This window comes from Epinephelus moara, chromosome 18 (genome assembly GCF_006386435.1).
Source record: "Epinephelus moara isolate mb chromosome 18, YSFRI_EMoa_1.0, whole genome shotgun sequence".
Taxonomy (NCBI): Eukaryota; Metazoa; Chordata; class Actinopteri; order Perciformes; family Serranidae; genus Epinephelus; species Epinephelus moara.
In genome coordinates, this window is record NC_065523.1 from 9,840,537 (window position 1) to 9,862,140 (window position 21,604).

Below are 21,604 nucleotides of genomic sequence, written 5' to 3' on the forward strand. Positions count from 1 at the left end.
CATAGACGTAATGAGGATGTAATGGAGGAGGGGGGAGTAGGCCTTTGGAGGGAGGTTGAGTTGCAGGAAGACGGGGATGGGACTTTAAAGGAAGGCGGGAGTTGTGGATGTTCAATTTTTTTTTTTTTTTTCTAACTGCTGTGTAAAATGCAAGNGTAATGAGGATGTAATGGAGGAGGGGGGAGTAGGCCTTTGGAGGGAGGTTGAGTTGCAGGAAGAGGGGGATGGGACTTTAAAGGAAGGCGGGAGTTGTGGATGTTCAATTTTTTTTTTTTTCTAACTGCTGTGTAAAATGCAAGAAAGGAAACCATGCGGGGAAATAACACTTCCCCAGCTAGGTGTTTGCTCCACCTATTGAATCCCCCCTTCATTCCTCAGATACACGTGCTCCAGTAAAACAACGACGTCAAAGGTACAAGCAAAGCACGCCAGCTGCTCTGTTGTTGGCTGCACAAGCGGACAAAAAAGCCTGTTTTTACTTCCTACGCCTGAGGACCTGAGGACCCAGTGGATTCATTTTGTTTTTGATGGAAATGTACCCACAACAACTGCTAAAGTGTTGTATGTGTGTGGTAACCATTTTACTATGGACTGCTTTCTCAACGAGAGCCAGTACAAAGCAGGACTCGATACATTTCTGAAGATAAAGCATGGATCTGTACCGACTGTCCGTGACCCAACTGAAAACATGGGCGCTGTAAGTTTGACCATTTTTTTGTTGCTTTACTGTGAATACCATGATGGCTGTTGAACACTGTTGAATGTGTTGTTAGCATGGCAGCTAATGTGGCTAATGATAGATATGTAGAATGTATACAAAAATAAGTAGTTCTAAAATTAAAAATATTCAAGAGAAATATACAGGAATAAAATAAAAATATCAAAATTGCAGGAGTAAAAAAAAAGATCAATTATGTACACAACACAGTGAGAAGTGAGGTAGAGGTTGTAAAAAATGTGCAAAATAGCTAACAAGTGTAAGTTTCAAGTGCATTAGTTTCCAATACAGACTAACACACTGGAGTAAATAATATTAGGAGACCTTCAAGAGAAACTGTGTGAACATCAGCCTCACGTGAGGTAACTTTATGGCCATAGTTGTAATTAGGACCGATTGAGGTGTGTGTTCCTACCGTCTGTTAGTCTGCTGGATAGATATGCATATCTACATTTTGGAAGATGTTGGTGTAACCTCTATTTCGTCTGTACAGGCCAGCACATCAAGTGCATCCGTACAGTTTGCTGCAACAAGGGATGTTGCATGCCAGACTGACCCACAGGAATCACGCACACAGTTATCCTTGAGGACTCTACAGCCTCACTTCAGAAGTACAGGTACAACAGGAACAACTTTTTGATTGAGTTAATAATCACTTTACTCTTGCCAGGCTTCAATAATTTCACTTATAATGTCATATTGCTCTGTGTTTGTGTGTCATATTGCTAGAGTTTCCTTAATAAGAGTTATATTGGGTTACAGGTGTCCAGGCTACTGTGTCCTGCAAGGATTTTGGTGTTAGGACATTCGCAGATGATCCTCTCTCTTCTTCATCAATACCTAGAAAGAGAAAAAGACTTTCAAAGAGATCTGCTCTGGACCTGGAGGAGGAGGAAGACAACGATGATCCATCAGAGGGCAGCTCCCCAGTGGCAGCTTCACAAGGGCTAGATGCGACCAATGACCATGCAGACTCTGTCACAGCCTTGACAGAGTCAACAGTTTTGTTGTAAGTTACTCTAATGTATCTGTGTGTGCGAGTGCGTGTGTGCTGATGATAGTTTACCTGCTGAAACTAGCATAGAGTGATACAACAGTCCTGCAATAAAATCGATTATCATGATCATCATGAATGAATTTCAGACAGATGCATGTTCATCTTCTGATGTAGTTTAGGCTCATGCTAAAATTTGTTACATTATACTGACGTGAAGTTTTGTTTTTCACTGGCGGGATTGCCTTTGTAAAAGATCAACCTCTCTGTAAATTGCAGTACAATTCAACTGCACTGCAAATGACAAAAATTGAATATTATAACCTCTTTGACAACAGTTTTTATTGCAGCACTGCTGTGTTTTACAGCATTGGTACACTGCTGAACACAGCTCATGCTGTTTGAGTGCTCCTAACATGTTTATAATCTTTTTATAGAGAAGAAGCATCCACTCCCAGCCACAAGATCAAAAAATACATAGTGTATGAGAACTGCATTATGGAGTTGTTTGCTGTGTGTCCTGTGTGCACATGGGCGTGTGATGTGCGGACGCGGAGGCTGGGGACATTCTTGTCTGTGGAGCAGCGGTGCTCACATTGTGAGTTCTACAGACGTTGGAATAGCCAGCCTGTCCTCAGAAGCACTCCAGCCGGAAACCTCCACCTTTCTGCAGCTGTGTACTTGAGTGGAGCATCTTTCTTCAAAATTGAAAGGGTAAATGACGAAGAACTACTTTCCCTCAGAGTCTCTGAATATGGCATGTAATCATGTTGTTTCTATCAAAGTCCATTCAGATCAGATTACAGGCAACAGAAACCTTTTGTGACCTTTTCATCTACCAACAGGTCTTCAAAACAATGCAGCTGCAGCTATTCCAGTATGACACCTTTCGCCGGCATGCCAGCACATTCATTGAGCCAGCAGTCATTCGCCATTGGAACAATTCACAGGATGTGATGCTGCAGCGGCTCAATCAGGAGGACAAAGTAATAGTTGGTGGGGACATGAGGACTGACTCTGCAGGTATCTTTGTTTTACTGAAACAGTAAAGTTTACACAGCCGTTTGATATTGTGTGAGGTTAAAGGGAGAGTGGCATTAACAACTGGCATTAACAACTGGCATTAACAACTGTTAACATTGTTTTAACAGGTCACTCTGCAAAGTTTGGGATTTACTCAATGATGGACCTCAAGACCAACACTGTTGTGGATATCCAGTTGGTTCAGGTGAGTAAGAAGAAATCAAATTGCAACACGGCTATTCATTTAAATTTGCAATTCAATGTCCATTTGGCTTTTACCAATACTATGTATTTGTATTTTTTGTGGCGGGGTGGCAGAGCAGCGAGGTGGGTGGTAGCTTCCACATGGAGAAAGAGGGCCTGAAGAGGAGCCTGACACTGTTGGATGCACGTGGTGTGACTCTTGACTGCATTATCACCGACTGTCATCCACAAATCCAGAAGTTCCTCAGGAAGAGCAAATTTACCCACTACTACGATGTCTCGCTCATGGAGAAAAGTACATTTCCTAATTTTCATGTGCAAACACGAGTATGAACACATAAAATTGTGTGACTGCATGGGTGATCAGTTTTTTCTTACAAAAAGTACATTGTAGCAATTCAGTCCTTACAGTTAGTGTAATGTTTTGAGACTGTTGGTATCTCAGACTTATTCATTTTAAAATGCAGCACTTAACATATCACGCAATTTAGGGCTTTTTACTGGATATAAATGTATTTTATATGCACTGTAGGAATTTCAAAGACACTGGAGAAGATCAGTAAGCTGAAAGGCTGTGAAAAGCTCCAGAAGTGGATGAGAAGCATCAAGAACCACATGCACTGGACTGCAGCTTCCTCAGCCACTGGGCCAGAGAGAGAGGGGCAAAGTGGACCTCAATCATCAACCATATACAAGACATCCATACACATGAAGATCCTCATTTCCCCCCGTGTCAACACCCACTGCACCAGACAAGGGATAAGAGGAAATGGCTTTCAGCAGGTGTGTTACTAATGTACAGACTAAAACCTTATCCCCTGACTCATCCTGTTATAACTAGTGATCATATATTATTATTATTATTATTATCATTGTTATTATTATTATTATATATATTATATAACATAAGGGTATCCACACCTAGTGATTCAGAAACTTTTAGAACTCATCACAAATACTGTCATGAATAATTATTACTATATTGTTTTGTAAAATATACATTTTTATTGTGTTTAGGAACTCTTGCCTTAAACAAGCTGAAGAAGTTGCTGATGAACAAAAGGACTCTAAAGGATGTGGCAAAACTGAGCCCCCACCACCAGACTTAATCTGCGGAGGCTTTCCACAGCGTCATCCTTCGTTTTGCCCCAAAGAATGTTGTCTTTCCATTTCTTGGAATGCTGTGCAGGTAAATGAAACTGTGTGGAGTGTGTAGCCTAAGGTTTTTGTCATTATTAACATCTTTGATTTTCTCTTTATGGTACCTCCAGACTCTACCTGGCTGCCATGTACTATAATGAAGACGCTGACCGACCACAAGGCCAAAGCAACAAAGGCGAACCACTCTTCAAGGTCCATTTCCCAAAAGCCATGGAGGGAGAATGCAGGACTAAGCCAGTTAAGACTGAACCAACATTCAGTAAGTGTTACATGTGTTCATTTTTCAACCAAACAATATCTTTTGTAGTATTGTTGTAAGTATTGCACTCACATGTTATAACAATTTAGATAAAGTGTCCAATGTCAGGAGGTATTAAGAAACAGACTTTCAGTCATTGTTTCATAAAACAAAATTTAAAAATGTAAACAAAATCTTTGTGTTGTATCAAACAGGATATGTGGCTGACATGGTGGACCTCATATTTGAAAAGGTCTTTGTTGACCCGACACAGTACACAGATGCTGTTTTGGCCATCCCCATTCCAGAGGACCTCATTGCACAGTTGGAGCAGCCTGACAAGGAGGAGGCCATTGCCAGCTATGTGACTCGGTTCAATCGAGGGGCGGTCTGAAACCTACGTAGTGGCTTTGGGCGTCAGGAAACTCCGTGCGGATGCGTAGGACCACACAGGCCGGGATGACTACCCGGATTCTGTGACCAAGGAAGCCCCAGCACCAGCTCCCAAAACTCCCTGTGGGCTAGATGATCCTTTAACTTTGAAAATGTATGTCAAAACAGTCCTTTGCCATTAAAAAAAAACAAATAAGATATTTAAATAAAAGAAGATACATCTGATAAGACTGTTCATCTGATATCTGCACAAAGAGAGATAATTGTCTTGATGTCCATGAGCAAATCTTGTTTAGAAGAGAAATGTAATGGGGCAACTTCCAGTAGATGGCAGCCTCACCACAAAACAACACCAAACTCCTTAAAAGCAGCAGTCCTACAAATAGTCATATAAAAATAATCAGCTGAGACATCTTGACTCCAACATTCAATAGTTTTATTGTGAAAAAGTCTTATCTCTTCATACCCTTGCCTTGAAACTGTACAATCAATAATTTAAAAAAAGAAAAATGTTCAGCTTAGTGTTTAAAGAACATTCTCACACACACACACTCTCACACACTCACTTCAGAATACTCAGCAGCTTTAGCCAAAAAACAGAATAGTGTTTTACAAGTGTTTTTTTTTTTTTTTGTCCGAGTCATCACCACCATCATCATCATCATCATCATCATCACCACAACAGTCTACTCCTTTATACAAACACCCCCACAACAGGCAATATCAGAGGGTGTCCCTGAATCTCCCACCATCCTCTACACACATTTCCATCTTTTTTAAAAAAGTCCATGAAAATCAAAAATGTAAAGTTTGGGAAAAAACAATTCTACAAAGAGTCAACAAACACTGAGGAGGTCCATACAAAAACAAAAGGAGATGCAGGACCAAAACATGGAGGAAAATGCTTGAGTGTTATCACATAACACAAAGAGGCTGGATGTACAATATGACAACATCATTACACCCAGTGAAGGTTTTTATGTTCTGTGAGTCTGCAGCAGCAACAACAGTAAAAGCCTTTTCCTGTTCATCAGAGAGTGGGAAACGTCTTCTGAAAATCTTGGCAACAAGCTTGAGTTAAATTCCTTCTTTCTTAAAACACTGATGCTGACGAAACAAACGCTAATACAAAGCATGAGCTGTCTGATGAGCATCAGCTGTTTCTAAATCTCTGTCTCAGCTTTAAACTCCGGGACACGTAGAGAGTGTAGCCATGAATAAAACCGTTCTGTTAGGGTACAGCAGTTCATTTTTACCCTCTTTAAAAGGACCAAACTGTGTTTCTACACATTTTAACCCATTTACTACAAATTAAAATAACTGTTAACCGTTCCCCATTTTAAAAAAAATGTGTTCTTCCTAGCTTTATTGCAGCTGCTGGTTTCCAGTGGTGGAAGGTACATTTACTCAAGTAACATACTTACACACCAATTTGAGGTACTTGTACTTTTTTTTTAATACCTAATACTTCTGCTCCACTACATCTCAGAGGGAACTGTTGTACTCAATGTAACGTAATGATTTAGTTACTTTGCAGATTCAGCTTAATACAAAATATACATCAACTAATAAATTACAATTAAAATATAATGAGTACTTTTACTTTTGGTAGTTCAAGTCAATGATACTTTGACTTGAACTACTACTTACTTTTGTACTTAAAGGGAAAGTTCAGATGTTTTAGAAGTGGGGTTGTACATGTTTAAAAGAATTAGTACAGATTCACCAAAGCCACATAATAACACAAAACTAACACAAACTAACCAATCTAGGCAGCGGTAGACCAGCAACTCTCATGCTCTGCGAGGTAAAATTAGTCTGGTGGCTTTGAAGAGAGGTGTACTTGTCAGAGCGGACTGTCTGATGACGAGGTAAAGCAGTGAAAATATTCTAAATATAGTATACACTTAAACTGATTCTGATTTTTTTTTAATGGTGGCACTTTTTTAGGGGGCTAACATACTTTTTGCTGCTGCCCCTGTCCACAGCAGTGCACTGCTTAGCTTTCATGTTAGTACTACCGCCTGTTTCTCTAGATTGGGGGCAGGCCAACTGACATTACTGTGGGTGATACACTGACTGGGTAAGAATGTCAGTCAACTCCTTTTCAAAAAATTAGGACTATTTCTTCAAGTAAGAGCTTGAATGCAAGACCTTTGCTTGTAACTGAGTATTTCTACTCTGTATTACTACTTTTACTTTGATGAAAGTAATCTTTACCTCAAAACAAATATCTGATTTAAAAAAAAAAAAAAGTTATCTGATTCATCTGAAGTTGTGAGATGGATAACAGCAGAAAAAGCATAATTCTACACATTCCTTTTCTAATTTTATCTTTTTGTAGTAAATTACAAAATCATTTGATCTCTCTAGGTCCCTAAAAGGTCTTCAAATAAAATAAAAAAACACTGATGTAAAGAATAAATCATTTGTAGTAAATGGGTCAAAGCAAGTTAATAGCTTGGTGTGAATTACGCTGCAGGAATCTCACTCTGGATCAGTGGAAATCTTTCCTAAAGCGAGGAGGCTTTACCGCGTGAGTCAAGATATCTCAAAGGCAAAGATGACTCCCTGAGATAACCGAGCGAAAGAGGATGGGAGACAGATGGAGAGTCCACAAACACGCACTCTTAACACAGAGCTGACTGGACTGGGCCAGATTTAGGAGGAAGAACACAGTAAACACCTGCCGAAAATGTGGTGTCAAATGGAAAGCAAGCAGCAGCACTTTCTTTATATCATAGAGAAACAACAGTGACAGGCAGATGCTGAGGAGGACTACTGGTGAAGATGAAGAAACAAACACGCTGAGCTGAGTGGAGGATGAAAGAGCAGCGAGGGAGAGGCAGAGCCGGGGCGTACTGATGAAGCCCTCAAGAGATCTATGAAAAGAGCATCTATTATTCAGCAGCTATGAATCATGGGACAGCGTGCGGAGGCGGTGGTGCAGATCAGAGGGAGATGAAGAAGAAGACATGCTGCATTCATTCCTATGGGAGATCCAGTCGGAGCAGTTTGGTAGTTAAAAAGCAGTGACTCGGAAGACTTAACATGTTAGATTACCTTTTCACACCAGTGACTGATACATTGGAGCAGATGTTTCCCTGCTGTTAAACAGTATTTACAACTCATCCACTCGTATTTGCCGTTTCCCACTGGACATGAATGCAGTGGACATGAGGGAAAAACATGTGGCTGCTAATATTTTAAAAACATCCTGTTTTCTCATGATGATGACAAATAGTGCTCATATTTTAAAGACGAAACCGGTGATATTCTATATATTTCTTATTGCCGAACATTCCCATGAAAAGTCCAAAACTAGCACACAACTAGTGCATTACTAACAAATATTGAGTGTGTCCAAAGCCTCATAAATTTCATTCCTCTGTGCCACAGAGTTCCACTGCTGCCCCACAAAAAACAAGCAAAAGTGGATTAATCCGCAGCTGAAAACAGTCCCAAACAAATGCACCATTTCCTCCCGTTTGTTTGAAATGAACTAAAACTATTGGCTGCCTGGAAGGAAGGTAATAAGGGCTGCAACTAATGAGACATTTAAATATTAGTATTATAATTGATAAAATAGCCATTTGTTCGGTAAAGTGTCACAGAATAGTGAGAAATGCCCATGACAATTTCCTAAAACCTGTGGTGAAGTTTTCAAATGGCTTCCTTTTTCCTATCAACAGTCCAAACTCCCCCCAAATATTCCATTTACTATTACAAGCTTTAAATCCTCAGAATACCTAATGTTTAAAACAGCAACTGTTTTATATTTTAACTTGGCATATTACTTAAACAATTAATTGAAAATATAAAAGAAATTGAAATAGTTGGCGATTACTTCTCTGTCGATCTGTTATAAATAGTTCAATGTCACAGATCACTTATATCAGTCAAGTTTAAAATAAACCAGCAGCTTGCTCCTTTGGGAGATGAGGAGCTGGTCATGAAGGGGAGTGAGTGACATTTAGAGAAAACTAATAAACACGGGTCACTGTTTACTGTCAACATGTGAAATTTCCCACTTTACACAACATGATCCTGTCCAGCTACACTGACTGGTTTCTGTCTCCACTCATCAGACCTTTCACTGTCACTCTGGCCATCATTTGATATCTGCGCTTCCTTTCCCTCCAGGCTCACGCTCGCTCCACCTCTAACAATTAAATGAATGTATGGAAAGCACATTAGGACATACTATAAATGGGATGGATGGGGCCACCCCACCTAGTACAGAAAAACAGGAACTGACAGTGTGGCAACAGTGTCCATTTTACCTACTGATTTTAAAATTTGGCAGAGAATAGTTAAAGTGACATTGCACCCAAAATCTTTTTACTGTCAAACACTCAACCTCTGTAGGCTTAAAAAGTTAAGTTTGTAGATTTATTTTTCCAGAAGAATAGCAGCTGTGGTTGTTTAGATTCATGTCTTGTGATTATAAAGCTGATTCCCAAAATGACCAGCCTTCACTGTCTATAGAAACTTCTCTACTGTCCATTGTATCTTCAGCTTATTGCCTTATTATGCCTTAACAGTTAGTTTCAGTAGGCATTCTCAAATAACATGTTTTTTCCCCAACCAGCCCAAAACCAAATATTCTCAGTTTTAAAACTGTTTTTTAAAAACATAAAACCAGGAAATCCTTGCAAGAGAAAGGCTAAAATTCTACAGCAGATATTTTAGCATTTTGACAAATGACTGATCGACTCATCATTTCAGCTCTAGTTCAAACACTTATTCTGTCCGTAAAAATACGACTTAACACTCTATTTCTACATAATTTGGTTGCGTCATAATGCGCACAGAGGAGGACATTTTTTAAAAACGTAGAATTTCAGTGGAGTATCAGTATGAGGGAGCAGACAGAATTGAGTGTGTACATATGTCACATGAATCAGCCTGGACAGGTGGTGGTGTGTACATGTTGCTGCTGCATGACATGGGTGTGACATGACAGGTGAGGTGTGAAATCAGAGATCATGAAGAGCAGGTGTCCCTCAACATTTGGCAGAGAGGCAGAGAGGGGGAAAGAGAAATGTGAAAGGAGGAGGAAGGAGTAACAGTAAAAACTAATCTCTGCCTAGATCCAGCCAGCACCTCTGGGTGATGCAGATGTATGCTTTCCTTCACCATCTCCGCACTACGACTCCCAGAAGCTCTTGGGCCAAAAAGCACAACATCAAGAGCTTCCAATGGGATTTGTTGAAAAATGTGAAAAATATAGTCTTCTCCCATCGACTGTTGTTCTCAAGTTAAAAATACATTTTCACAGAAAGATGGAGACCTCAAATAGGCTGCTTATTTTTTTAAGCGTTGAGTGGTATCCATAGCAACAAGCCTCATTGGATCCCTCGTCAAAGTAGGCGGCTGTGTAAACCACTGAATTATAATAGAAACCTAAAACTCTAATGTGAAAACTGGTTACTGGGGAATATGACTCATCTGTGAATCTTGGGTTGTTTTGGTGCTTTACGCCTGTTTGTTGCAGGTAAGCTGGCTCATTAAAAATGCAGCATGTGTTGCTGAAGCTTACACGTTGTTTATGACCCAAAAAACACTCTATAAGAAAACTTAGGCACAGCAGCTAGTCTGGACCTGATTCAGGTCCTGGTTCAGGTTGCTTCTTTTGGGGGATTTTAGGGGAGTTGTGTTTGCCTGAAGGCCTCCACTTCAACTACAACAGCGGGTGGGAAACTTCACTCATCTTGTCACCAAGATTTCCATTTTAGTCAGCGTTACTTAATTTAAAAAAAAAATTAACTTCCAAAGCACAATGAGTGTTCAAACAACCGTTACCGCCAGCTGAGGATAAAGAATGATTATTACAGGTGACCGGTTACTAGTGTCTTGATCATTAGCTTATTGGTCATTAAAAAAGCAAATAAACTAAGACATGGACAGAAAAAGGTGAGGTTATGACCAGACAGACAGACAGAAGAAAGAAATGTGAGACATAAGAGTGAGGATTTGATCTTGAGGTGATTTCTGTGATGCACTGACACAATGAGGCGTGCATCATGTAGAGGAATTAAATACGGTGGCTTGAGTTGGTGAGGGATTTCTGTACATGTAGTATAAACTCCAGCAGTGAATGTGGAGTCTCTTTCTCTCATTTTTGCAGTTGGTAGTAGTGAGTTTCAGGTCTGTGGAGACCAAAAAGTCTGCAGTCTTTATCCTCCGATATCCTGAGGCACCATTTGAGTACCCTCCTCTGGAAAGTACTTCATACTGTTTAACATGAAGGTGAGAGGTAGCACTCATTCATCCCTTTATCTATCATTCCTGCTCATCAGCTCTTCAGGTTCAGGGATGTGCTCTTTCCTCAAACTACTTACATCCTGTAAATCCATCTCCTGATCCCATGCTGTCATTTATTGTCTCTTATGGACCCCGCCCCGCCCCCAAGAAAGCCACTAATTAGGAGATTTTACAGTTGTTGCGGGTGCAGTTCTGTGGTGGGCTCTGCGGTGGACGGATGGACTTTGAGCGCTTCAAGCTGTTGCCCTTGGAGCCGCCGGCCGGGTTGGCTAGCGAGTAAGAGCGTCCGTGCATCATGACGGCGTTCATGCCGTTGGCCATGGAGAAGGACTTAAGATGGGACTTGATGGCAACTGGAAGTGGAAGCTTGTCAATGAGGTGGACCGGCGTGCACGACACGATGGCTCTGCAGCAGAGGTCTTGGAGGCTGAACACTGTGGAAGGAAGTGAACGGTTAGGATGTGCTCATCCTGACATTTAGCACAAACTCCACAGCACAGCACTTACACACTCTAAACTTTCAAAATTTGAATAGGTGCATAACCGAAATTCATTCATGACTAGACAAACTTAACACATTGTGCTGAGCTGTATCTCTAATCTTCAAGTTCCCATCTTTCAGATAATGTATACCACTTCTCAGTGGCACATCCTGTTGACCTGCTATCTCTATGGATCCCCTATCCCCCCTAGAAAGAAGAAAATGGGTTGATGTTCTCTAATGATTAATTCTTTGGTCTACCTACCCACTGCTCCTCACCCTGGCTCCCTTTCCACTCACCTCTGTTGGGCTTCCAGAACTTCTCCATACCGTGCCTCATCAGGACGATGCGCGACAGCTCTGTGAAGGACTCGATGACGTTGAAGTTGCACAGAGGGCTCACCTCAAAGAAGGTCATGCCATTCTTCTCAGCGTAAGCCCTTGCCTGCTCGGTGGGAACTTGCCTTTTGAAGGCCAGATGTAGACGGTTACCGACGAGGATTCGAGGCACGCCTGGAGCATGCTGGGAAGGAAAAAATCAAAGAATTAACCTTTATCTGTAGTTGCACTTATGAACTTAACATCTTAGTGACATGTTTTGACATTCAAACCTGTTTAACATCATAACAATTATTCCTCTCTGTAACTTTACAAGCATTCCCAATAACTGTTCTCTGCCAGTCTGAGCTTGCTTTCACTGAGCATGTTCCTTCTTTACTGACATTTTTCTCTAATTTATTAACTCTGGCTGTCCCTAATATTGTGTGTCTGTTTGTCCATTTAACTGTTAATAGAGCATTGCTCTAAAAGAGCAGGTATGTTCAGCCAACCTCCCTTCTCCCTTCCCTTCCCTGTAGCTAGAGCTAGTAAAGGATGACAATGACCATTTTGATCCAGAGCAAGAAATCCTAAAGGGTAACATTGGTATTTTCAACCTGAACCATATCTTCCCATGGTATTGTGTCTAAGTTATGAATTGTATAAGCAGTTTTTGAAAATGGTCCTGTTTAAGGCGAGACTGCTGCAGCAGCAACAGGCTGTAATGTAATCCCTGCAGGCAGCCGAGCACTGTCAACCTCCGTCCATTAAATGTGCTTATTCTAGCCACTGACAGGCTCAGATTGGTTTTCTAAGCATCTGATAACATTATAGAAATGATCCCTACAGACACAGACCTTTTTGTCAAAGACAAAGATCCTTTCTGTTTAACCAGAAACAGCCCTGAAATCTCTTATCATCAAATCAACCAGACTGCAAATAAACTTAAATAAACTGTAATTTTATCATTGTAAACACACCTCATTCAAACTCCTAGAAACCATCTTGGTTAGTCTTTCCACTGTTACAACAATCACCAACTCCACAGCTCTATGCAGGTTAAGCTTTATTTAAATGGAGTCTGGTGTATTTGGCAACTGCGATTTCAGGTCTGTTTGTGGTTGAACGAAAAAGATTTTACTTTCTCAACAAAAAGGTCTATCTCTATAGGGATCCTTTCCATAATGTTGTCAGCTGTCAGACACTAATAACAATCCGAGCATGTCAATGGCAAAAACAAGCACTTTTGGTGGACGTAAACTGATGGTACCCAATTGTCCACTGGGATCGAGGCCTGTTTCGCTGCTGCCGGCTGCAGCCCTCTTACTCAATACTGGGCCAATTTCAAAAGCTGCTGTTCCCATTAATAGCTTACACACAAAAACATGAAGTAGGGTCCAGGTTAGAAAATACCAAAGTTACCCTTTAATAGTTACTGACAAGATTGCCTTGAGATATCTGTGTATGTCTTAAATGTGGAATCTTATCAAGATGTCATGAAGCTTAATTTATAGCTGAAACAAACATCTTCTCAAATATTACAAACTATTTTTATGCTCCCAATCCACAAATATTTCGAGGTGTTTAAATGAATACAGCTTATCCAAACCTTCTCAAAAATAATTTAAACAGGAAAGTTGATTACATTAAAACAATCTCAGCTACAGAGTACCTCCAGTTGATTAAAAGCTTCAGTCAGAGATAGAAAGTGACTAAGAGACATTGTGCTCACACACAGTGACCAGCGGAAGCTTGTTATTAATTCAACAAGTTCCAGGAAGCAGCATGTATCTTGTCCTGCCACTCTGGCTCAGGTCTCTCTAATTCATCCCCATCTGTCCTGACAAACTGAATGAAACATGATGGCAGCGAAAGGCCAACCTCTCTCCTTCTTCACTCCCCCTGACTGTCACCACTCATCAGCCTCTCTTCACAGTTTTTCTCCCTGTTGCCTTTTCATGCTCAAAGTCTCTACACCGAGGTCGGTCTTATACTGGCAGCAGCAGCAGCAGTCACAGGGGAAACAGGAACAGCTGTGGTTTCTACAAGCATTAGGCTTTGTACTTTGCCACTGGCGAGTAAGATCTTTGGTAATAAATAGATGACTCACATTTTTGAGTACTGATGCTATCACAGATTTTTTGTTATATGTAAGCTAATGTGGTAGGTTTTTAGTTTTTGTAGTTATGTTTGACATATTTTTATGAAATGTTTTATGTATCTTCTATGCTTTAAAGCTTTGGTAGGCAGAAATCTGGAAAAGGCAAAAAAAAAAAGATACACGCAATCACTTCATGCAGTAACCCAGTGTTTTCAATACATTATTTTATTTCATCGTCGCCTTGACCAGCTCTCTCTCTTTGTCAGACTACAAATGAGACAAGCTTGGCTAGCCACCCCACTGTCCTTTCATCTCTCTCCCCACTGCTGTTGACTGCTTCACCAGGAGGAGAGCGAACACCAGCTGTAGCAGCTTGAATTTGGCCAACACAAACCCCCCAACACCGGCTTTCAGAGCAGGCTGGTGGCCAGCAACAGTGCTGAGTCTAACATGGGTCCCGGCAGCAACAGAAAGTTTTCTGATCGGGCAGGGAGTCAAGGCTATCTGGTCCCCTGGAACTGGGGTTTTCCCTGGCTGGTTTTGGGTTGCTGCAGCAGCTGACAGGTAATCCATCTTTGGAGCTGCTGCACGCTGTCCTTCTGCTGAGGTGGTCTGTAGCGGCGGGGAGTTAGGCGGAGGACACACTATGATTTGAAGCTCTAGCTAACGCTAGCTACATAAAGTTGAAGTGGGGCCACAGCTGTGAGCCTTTGGCTGTGGTTAGCAGAAGGCTAAACCATTAGCTTAATTTTCTCTCCATCTCTGAAACGCTTCACTGATAGTGACACATTTTATTTTTGGTTATTATCAGACCCTCTTTTAGACACTCTTTAAGTCTATAAGTCTGTCTTCCTTTTTCAGGTTGCTTTGCAGTGTAGGCAGTTGTTGCCAATGATGGGATAGCAACTTTCTCTGCAGGATTCTCCACCATTGAATCAGGCTTCCTCCGAAGGGACGTGCAAGTGCATCTGCATTTGTAGAACAGCCAATAGGAACGCCCTCTCTCTGAAATGACCTGTGATTGGCCAAAGTCTCCTGTCACTAGCCAGATTTTCTAAAGCCTGAAAACAGAGTCAAGAGGAGGTGCAGAAGTCTAGTTTTCTCCCCAAGACCACTTGAATTACAATTTACTCAAAGTTTATTATGGGATTTTTGCCCCATGACACCAAAATTAAACTGCCTACCTCAGTTTAAGGTTTATGTGTGTATGTTTCACAAGGCTGCAAGACATATTTCCCTCTGAGGACAATAAAGTTTAAGTATTAGCTGGTAAAAGTGACGTGTTTTATGTTTTTGTATTTGGATAACAACAGAAGTGGGTATGTTTTTTGTCACTGTGAGAGACATGAATGAATTACAGCTGACACTTTGATCAACAGCCAATTATTTCAGAATAATAGCTGTGCTTTGTTGATCCGACTACATAATTCCACAGCACTGAGACACTGAGATAATGCCCAAACAACAGTTCATTGACAAAAAAAAAAAAGAAGTCAACATTGTTGATAATTGAGTAATTGTTTAAGTAAGTTATTGAGCAAAAATTGCAAACAAAACAAATTCACTGTATTTGATTTTGAACAAAACTATTTCAGGAAGTTGCCCTAACCCCACGAACTGAAATATAGGAAGGGCATTTTGACCTTAACAGTGCACCTCTCTGCACACTGTTTAACTTTCAACATCCAGAAATTTTTCATCCCTCCATCTCTACTTTATTTCTGTCCTTCAAAAGTGCCCGACAACCACACCACGTCCGTGGAGGTGGAGCAGGAAAGGCCAAACTGAAACATACATTCCACAGTCCAAAAATATCACGCCGCGCACACACACACACACACACACACGGACATACACACTCGGACATCCTCTTTGTGTCTCAGTCAGCAGGAAGGACATGATGAGAGTAGCCCACACATCCACGCACACACACACACACACGGACATACACACACACACACACACACACACACAGGTTGTCTTAAGTGATTCACTTAACTCCCTCTATTGACCCTTTGTCCCATCTTATAAATGGGAACACGAAGTCTAAAAGCAAAACAATCAAATCAATCGTCCATGAAACCTGCTGCATCATTAGACGATCCAGCTGGATTGCTGCAGCAATAAAATAGGAAAAAAACTAACAACAAAAATTCATTCGATTGATGATTTATAGATAAAATATTTTTCTAATTTTTATATTCTTCTAGTGCCATCAGTTCTGCCCTCTTGCGAAAAAATTCAGTCTATTCATATTAAAAGCTTAGTCTGCAAAAGGTTATTTTAAAGATCCAAACTGATCCACAACTGAGAGAAGTCATCACTTTAGACAATATCAATAAACCTGTATCACAAAGCATGTTTAACTCTTAGTCTGGCTCTCTCTGGCTTTGTTGGCTTTATTGAGCTTAACACTGGTGATGCTGGATAACTGCGTCATACAGCTGGATATCAAGTGGCTCAGTTAAATTTGGGTAAAAGCCATCAATAAACAGAGTGGAACCCCGAAAATAAAATCAGCTCAATTAATATGCAGCTATAAGTGCCATTATTATGGCTGTCGGTGTGGTAAATTATCCCTCTGATAGAAGCATCTGTTTAAAGCCAGAATGGAAACAGGGTTGTGTAAAAAAAAATCTCTAACATGATTTCCGTTTCCAGCAAAGTAATTCCATTGATATATAAGAAGGTCTCTATTGCTCTTAATCACTTTTTTCCCAGTGATGTGATTGGTCAGTGGGCATGCTGTTGACAGATTTTAATCTTATCCTTTAGAACAGGTTAGCCATGCAGCATAGGTTACCATGTTGATCTACCCCGGTTAAAAGTGAGACGACTTTGTGATAATGGGAGAACCTGAGTTAAAGGAAGAATTCACCCAAAAACAATATAAATTGTATGTAGTACTCACCTCCCTGGCCTTTCTATGGTCCAAGAAAAGTTTTCCATGAAATGGTGTTAAGGAAAGCGCATGCTTGCTGGTGCTTTGAATTGTATCGTAGAAGGATTGTCAGTTCAAAGCATGAGCGAGTAAACACACACGCATGCATAACAAATTCCTTCATTGGAGGATACTACGCTTTAGCAGTTGTTTAGTGAAAGTAGTTGTGTTTGGATTTCCATGAGCCCACGATTGGATACAAGACATTTGGATAATGCTGCACAGGAATCTTCAGAACGTTTTTCAGATGTTTTATAACCTTTTTTTCTGGGACCATAGAGAGCATAGAGGAGTGAGTATTATGTACATTTTATATTGGTTTTGAGTGAACTATTCCATTGAGCCCAAAGACATCAAAATAATCCCAAAATGACCAACATCTGTCAAATCAATCATCTATTCATCTATCAATCCATCTCCCGCACTCACCTCATCAATCTCTCTGATCCACCTGTCGATTCCATCGAAGGACCACCGGTTGGTGATGTCATACACCAGCAGAATCCCCTAAAGAGACACACACACACACCAAATCAACAGCAAGTCTCAGACTATCAGAGTAGCTGGTTTGTAAATTTGCATTTGACTAACACAGTCAACACAACAGCATGCTATATGTGACTCCTATAACCAAAGCTTGGACCTTTGGGTTAAGTCAAGCAGGTTTACTTCAAGCGGAGTGGATTTGTTTTCAGTTAAGTCTATTTAAGTTGTTTGTTCCTCACCTGAGCCCCGCGGGAATATGAGCGAAAGATGGTGCAGAACCTCCCCTGTCCTGACGTGTCCCTGAAGAGAGAAAGCAAAGGCAGAAAGAAGGATTATTAGTCAAGTCAGATTTGTTCTGCTGCCATGAGGCAAAGCCTTTTCTTAGAAAAGTAGCAGGCTTCAGCCCTGAGGAAAAAGCACTGGCCTGAAAACTGATCTGACTTGTACAATCAAAAAAATTACTTCCTTAGTTTCAGCAGAGGTGATTAAACTTTCACGTGTTGGCCCAAAGGAGCAGAATTTACATTCATCACCGGTATCTTTGTGGTACATTTCTATGGGTCAGTTTCATAAACAAATATGTGAGGGATAAAATATGACACAGCAGTCAAAATGTTTAGAGCTAGTTATATTGGGCCTCATTCACAAACAGCGCGTACGCACAAATCTGTGCTTAAACTGTGCGTACGATCATTTGACACACAAATCTGGGATTCATCAATATTTTCTTACCCAAATTTGTTCTTACTCTGTGAGCAAATTTAGAACTGCCTCAGACCATGCGTACGCACAAATGAGGATGGCCGAACTGACTTAGAAAATGCAAACACATACCTTTTAAGTACATGCAGAGTCTATAAAACCACATTCATTAAAAAGAGATTTAATCAACATTTTTAAAAATCATTAATTTACTAATATATTGGCCAAATGTATTAAATAACCATGAAATTGACACACGTTCACCCTCATCATTGTGACAATTAAAATATTAACAACAACATGAACAGAAAAAACTATCACTCCATCAGCATGCAGATGATCTGTAATGCCGATTGCCATATCCTTAATGCTGTGGCCCGCTGGCCAGGAGGCACCCACGACTCATTTATTTTGCAAAACAGTACAGTGGGAATGCGTTTGGAGGCAGGGGCTATGAGAAGTGGATGGCATGTTGGTGAGCATCTTTTGTTCTGGTCTTTTATTTCAATTGCTTTTAGTTAGTATTTTTAGTAAGTCTCTATTTTGTTAATGCTAAAATGTTATATTGTTTGGGTGACCGGGCATATGGCCTTAAAACATGGCTGATGACGCCATACGCAAACCCTGAAACCCCTCAAGAGGTGCGCTATAATAACATACATGCCCACACACGTGCCGTAGAGCGCACTTTTGGCGTGCTTAAGGGCCGTTGGATGTGTTTGGATCGGATCCAGCCGGTGGCAAACTACTTTATACCCCTGAGAAGGTGTGCAAGATCATCCTGGCATGCTGTGTCCTCCACAATCTTGCAGTGACCCATGGAATTCCTGTATGACCCGGCACCATCGCTTCTAACAAACTGTGAAATTTACTACTTCTCTCCTCGCGTAACCGCTTCCTTCATTCATGAATCAACTCTAGGCAAGCGGTTTCCTTATATGGTGAAATGGGGGCGTGGCAGTATGCTAATCACAAATTGCGAGCACACGCCTGTCAATTTAGAATGATTCTGATTCACACACATACGCAAGGTGGTGAGAACAAAATTGGCCGCTGCGCAGGTGTCATGAATCCCACGGTGATTTTGCATACGCACTTATTCTGTGCGCAAAGTAAGAACATTTCCACGCACATATTAGTGAATGAGGCCCAATGTCTTCAGTTAATGTAAAAGTACTCTATGTATCTTTTCCTGCATGTTCTTCAGTCATATCTTTATTCTATGGCCATTTTTGCCTTGAGTGATTTATAAAATCCTAATTTATAATATTTAGCTTACACATACTATCAGCCTTACAAAGCCAGTCTACATTGTGCGATTCCAGTTTTCACCAAGAGAATAACTGAGGATTAACTAAGCCTGACAAATCCTGACAAGCCTCTCTACACTCCCAAACCCTGTGAACAGCTATTTAATAACAGGTGTTACAGATATAAAAGGAAGCACAATTTCACAACTTCATAGCTTGTTTTGCATTTCAGATTTAGAAACTATTTTTTTTGGTGGAGAGTCTGAACAACAATTTCAGACCAACTGCTTTGCTTTTACAGTCTAGAAATAAATAGCAAAGCTCAGCCAGTTGTTTGTTCATCCAGACAGATGTTGATATCTAGTGCGTCTGTGGCTCAGAAGGTAGAGCTGGTTGTCCACTACTTGGGAGATCGGTGGTTACATCCCTTGCCCAAGTATCCTTGAGCAATCTAACGAATCCTGAATTGTTCCCCATGGCTGTTCCATCTGTGTGTGTGAATGGTTACAGAGCAGCAGGTGGCACCATGTATGATAGTCTGGGCCACCAGTATGTGAATGTGACATGTAGTGTAGAAGCACTTTGAGTGGTTGGAAGGCAAGACGCGCTATACTAGTGCAGTCTATTTACCATTTACCATCTGAGAGACAGTCATCTTTTAATCATCTACTATGCAATCTACCAGAAATGACTTCCCTACTAACTATATGCTTATGCTTCTTAAGGTAGGTGTAGCTTTATGAATGACTAATACAGAGTAAAATCATGATCACTGGTCACACTGATGTTGGATAAAACTGACAGGCCGATATCAGTTTTAAATAAAAGGTGCCTCAAAAACCAGCAAACCAATATTTGAGCCAGATGATGGATTAATGAATTGATGGTAATCATTCGTAGGCCATCACCTGGTCAAAGACAATCAAAGAGAGGTCGCCCTGGTGGTTGTATTTAAATAAAATACGACTCTGGTGGTGGTGGTGGAGGCGGACTCCGGGGTTTTTTCGGACCTAATTGTATTGCGGAGCACACCGGCAACCAGATCTTTGCTCTCAAACCACAAAAAAAAATGTGATGGCACAACAGTCTCCTTCAGTACATTATTCTATGCTTTCTTTTGATTTTCACATTGGCTAGTCATCCTGTTTAATTTGTCTTCTGATTAAATCGGAACCGTTGAAACAAGTTGTAGGAAGCCTCTGCAAGTAATTGGTTGCTGGCAGACACTCTGTGCTGCAATAAAATGGTTAATCAGCAGTGCCGTGCACTGTAGAGCCGATGCGCTGCTGGTTCTGCCGGCCTGAATAGAATATAATGTCTATAGCCTTACTGTTGTGTACAGCCTTATAGACTGAGCTGAGTAGTGATGCGCGGGTCGACCCGTAACCCGCGGGACCCGCAAATGGACCTGCGGGTCGGGCAGCAGTGATCGTCTGTTAAATCGGTCTGTAAATGATATTTTGACATTATTGGCTATTACTGTCATGGCATCCGAAGGTACTGATGCGTTGAGCAGGTGACAGTCCGCGGTCGTTTTCAAAACACACTTGTGTCACGCACTCCAAAAGAAACTTGTTGAAACTTTAAACAATAATTTATTGTACAAAACGGGGGAAACAAACGTTGACAAAAACGGTTCCATAATTCATATTAAATTCAAAAGATAACGAAAAAACAGCTACAAGTTAGAGGGAATAGTGATAAAGTGGTAAAACTTGGCATTGATCCACAGCCTCAGACGGATGCGCTCAAGCGTGCCGTGCGCACAAGCTCAGTTGGTAGGCAATACCATATTTTCACATTTTTAACAATGCAATTTAAAAGTTTTGATTTTTATTGATAACCTACATTTACCAACAACAAAAAGACTACATTTAGCACCAAAAAAAAGTAATAAAAAAAAAAAAAAAAGTAAATAAAAAAACCCAATATCGAATACCATAACGAATATCACGAGCGAATTTCATAACGAATACCTACCCATAGAAACAAATATTCGAATATCCGAATATTTGGGTACAGCCCTAGAGAGAACATGCAAACTCCACACAGAAGGGCTCCCCCACCCCAGGGTTTGAACCCCATTCGAAATAGTGCATTTGTTGGGGACTGTTTTGTTAAGCAGCAGATTAATCCACATTTGTGGCTCTATTACTATTAAGTGGAGCTGGACGGTGTATGTGGGACCGAGTCAGAATAAACTACAGTGTGTGTGTTCTAGGGCTGTCAATCTTCCCCTAAAATCAGATTTGAATTTTTAATGTTTTTTATGTTAAAAAATAGAATAATATTCCAATATTTCCTTGGTATAGGCTATAGCCTTGGCC

The 21,604-nt window shown here is 40.7% G+C and overlaps 2 protein-coding genes across 2 annotated transcripts in view; one reads left to right on the plus strand and one right to left on the minus strand.

The window, feature by feature from the left end:
- Positions 1-226: 226 nt before the first annotated feature.
- On the plus strand, positions 227-4,896 carry LOC126405701 (uncharacterized). Its single transcript, XM_050069572.1, has 11 exons — positions 227-697; positions 1,212-1,335; positions 1,481-1,727; positions 2,150-2,426; positions 2,558-2,735; positions 2,864-2,940; positions 3,054-3,234; positions 3,472-3,722; positions 3,957-4,128; positions 4,211-4,359; positions 4,554-4,896. Exons 1-9 carry the CDS (start codon positions 587-589, stop codon positions 3,969-3,971), a joined length of 1,461 nt encoding a protein of 486 aa, XP_049925529.1. The 5' UTR covers positions 227-586; the 3' UTR covers positions 3,972-4,128; positions 4,211-4,359; positions 4,554-4,896.
- A 254-nt stretch (positions 4,897-5,150) lies between these two features.
- The window catches only part of LOC126405706 (ras-related protein Rab-40C), a 31,580-nt gene continuing 15,126 nt past the window's right edge, over positions 5,151-21,604 (minus strand). Inside the window, exons 3-6 of the mRNA XM_050069578.1 lie at positions 17,565-17,625; positions 17,269-17,346; positions 11,780-12,002; positions 5,151-11,432 (exon numbers count right to left, since the gene is read on the minus strand). Coding sequence (XP_049925535.1) covers positions 11,158-11,432; positions 11,780-12,002; positions 17,269-17,346; positions 17,565-17,625 — 637 coding nt within the window. The 3' untranslated portion in view covers positions 5,151-11,157. The remainder of the gene's footprint in view (positions 11,433-11,779; positions 12,003-17,268; positions 17,347-17,564; positions 17,626-21,604) is intronic.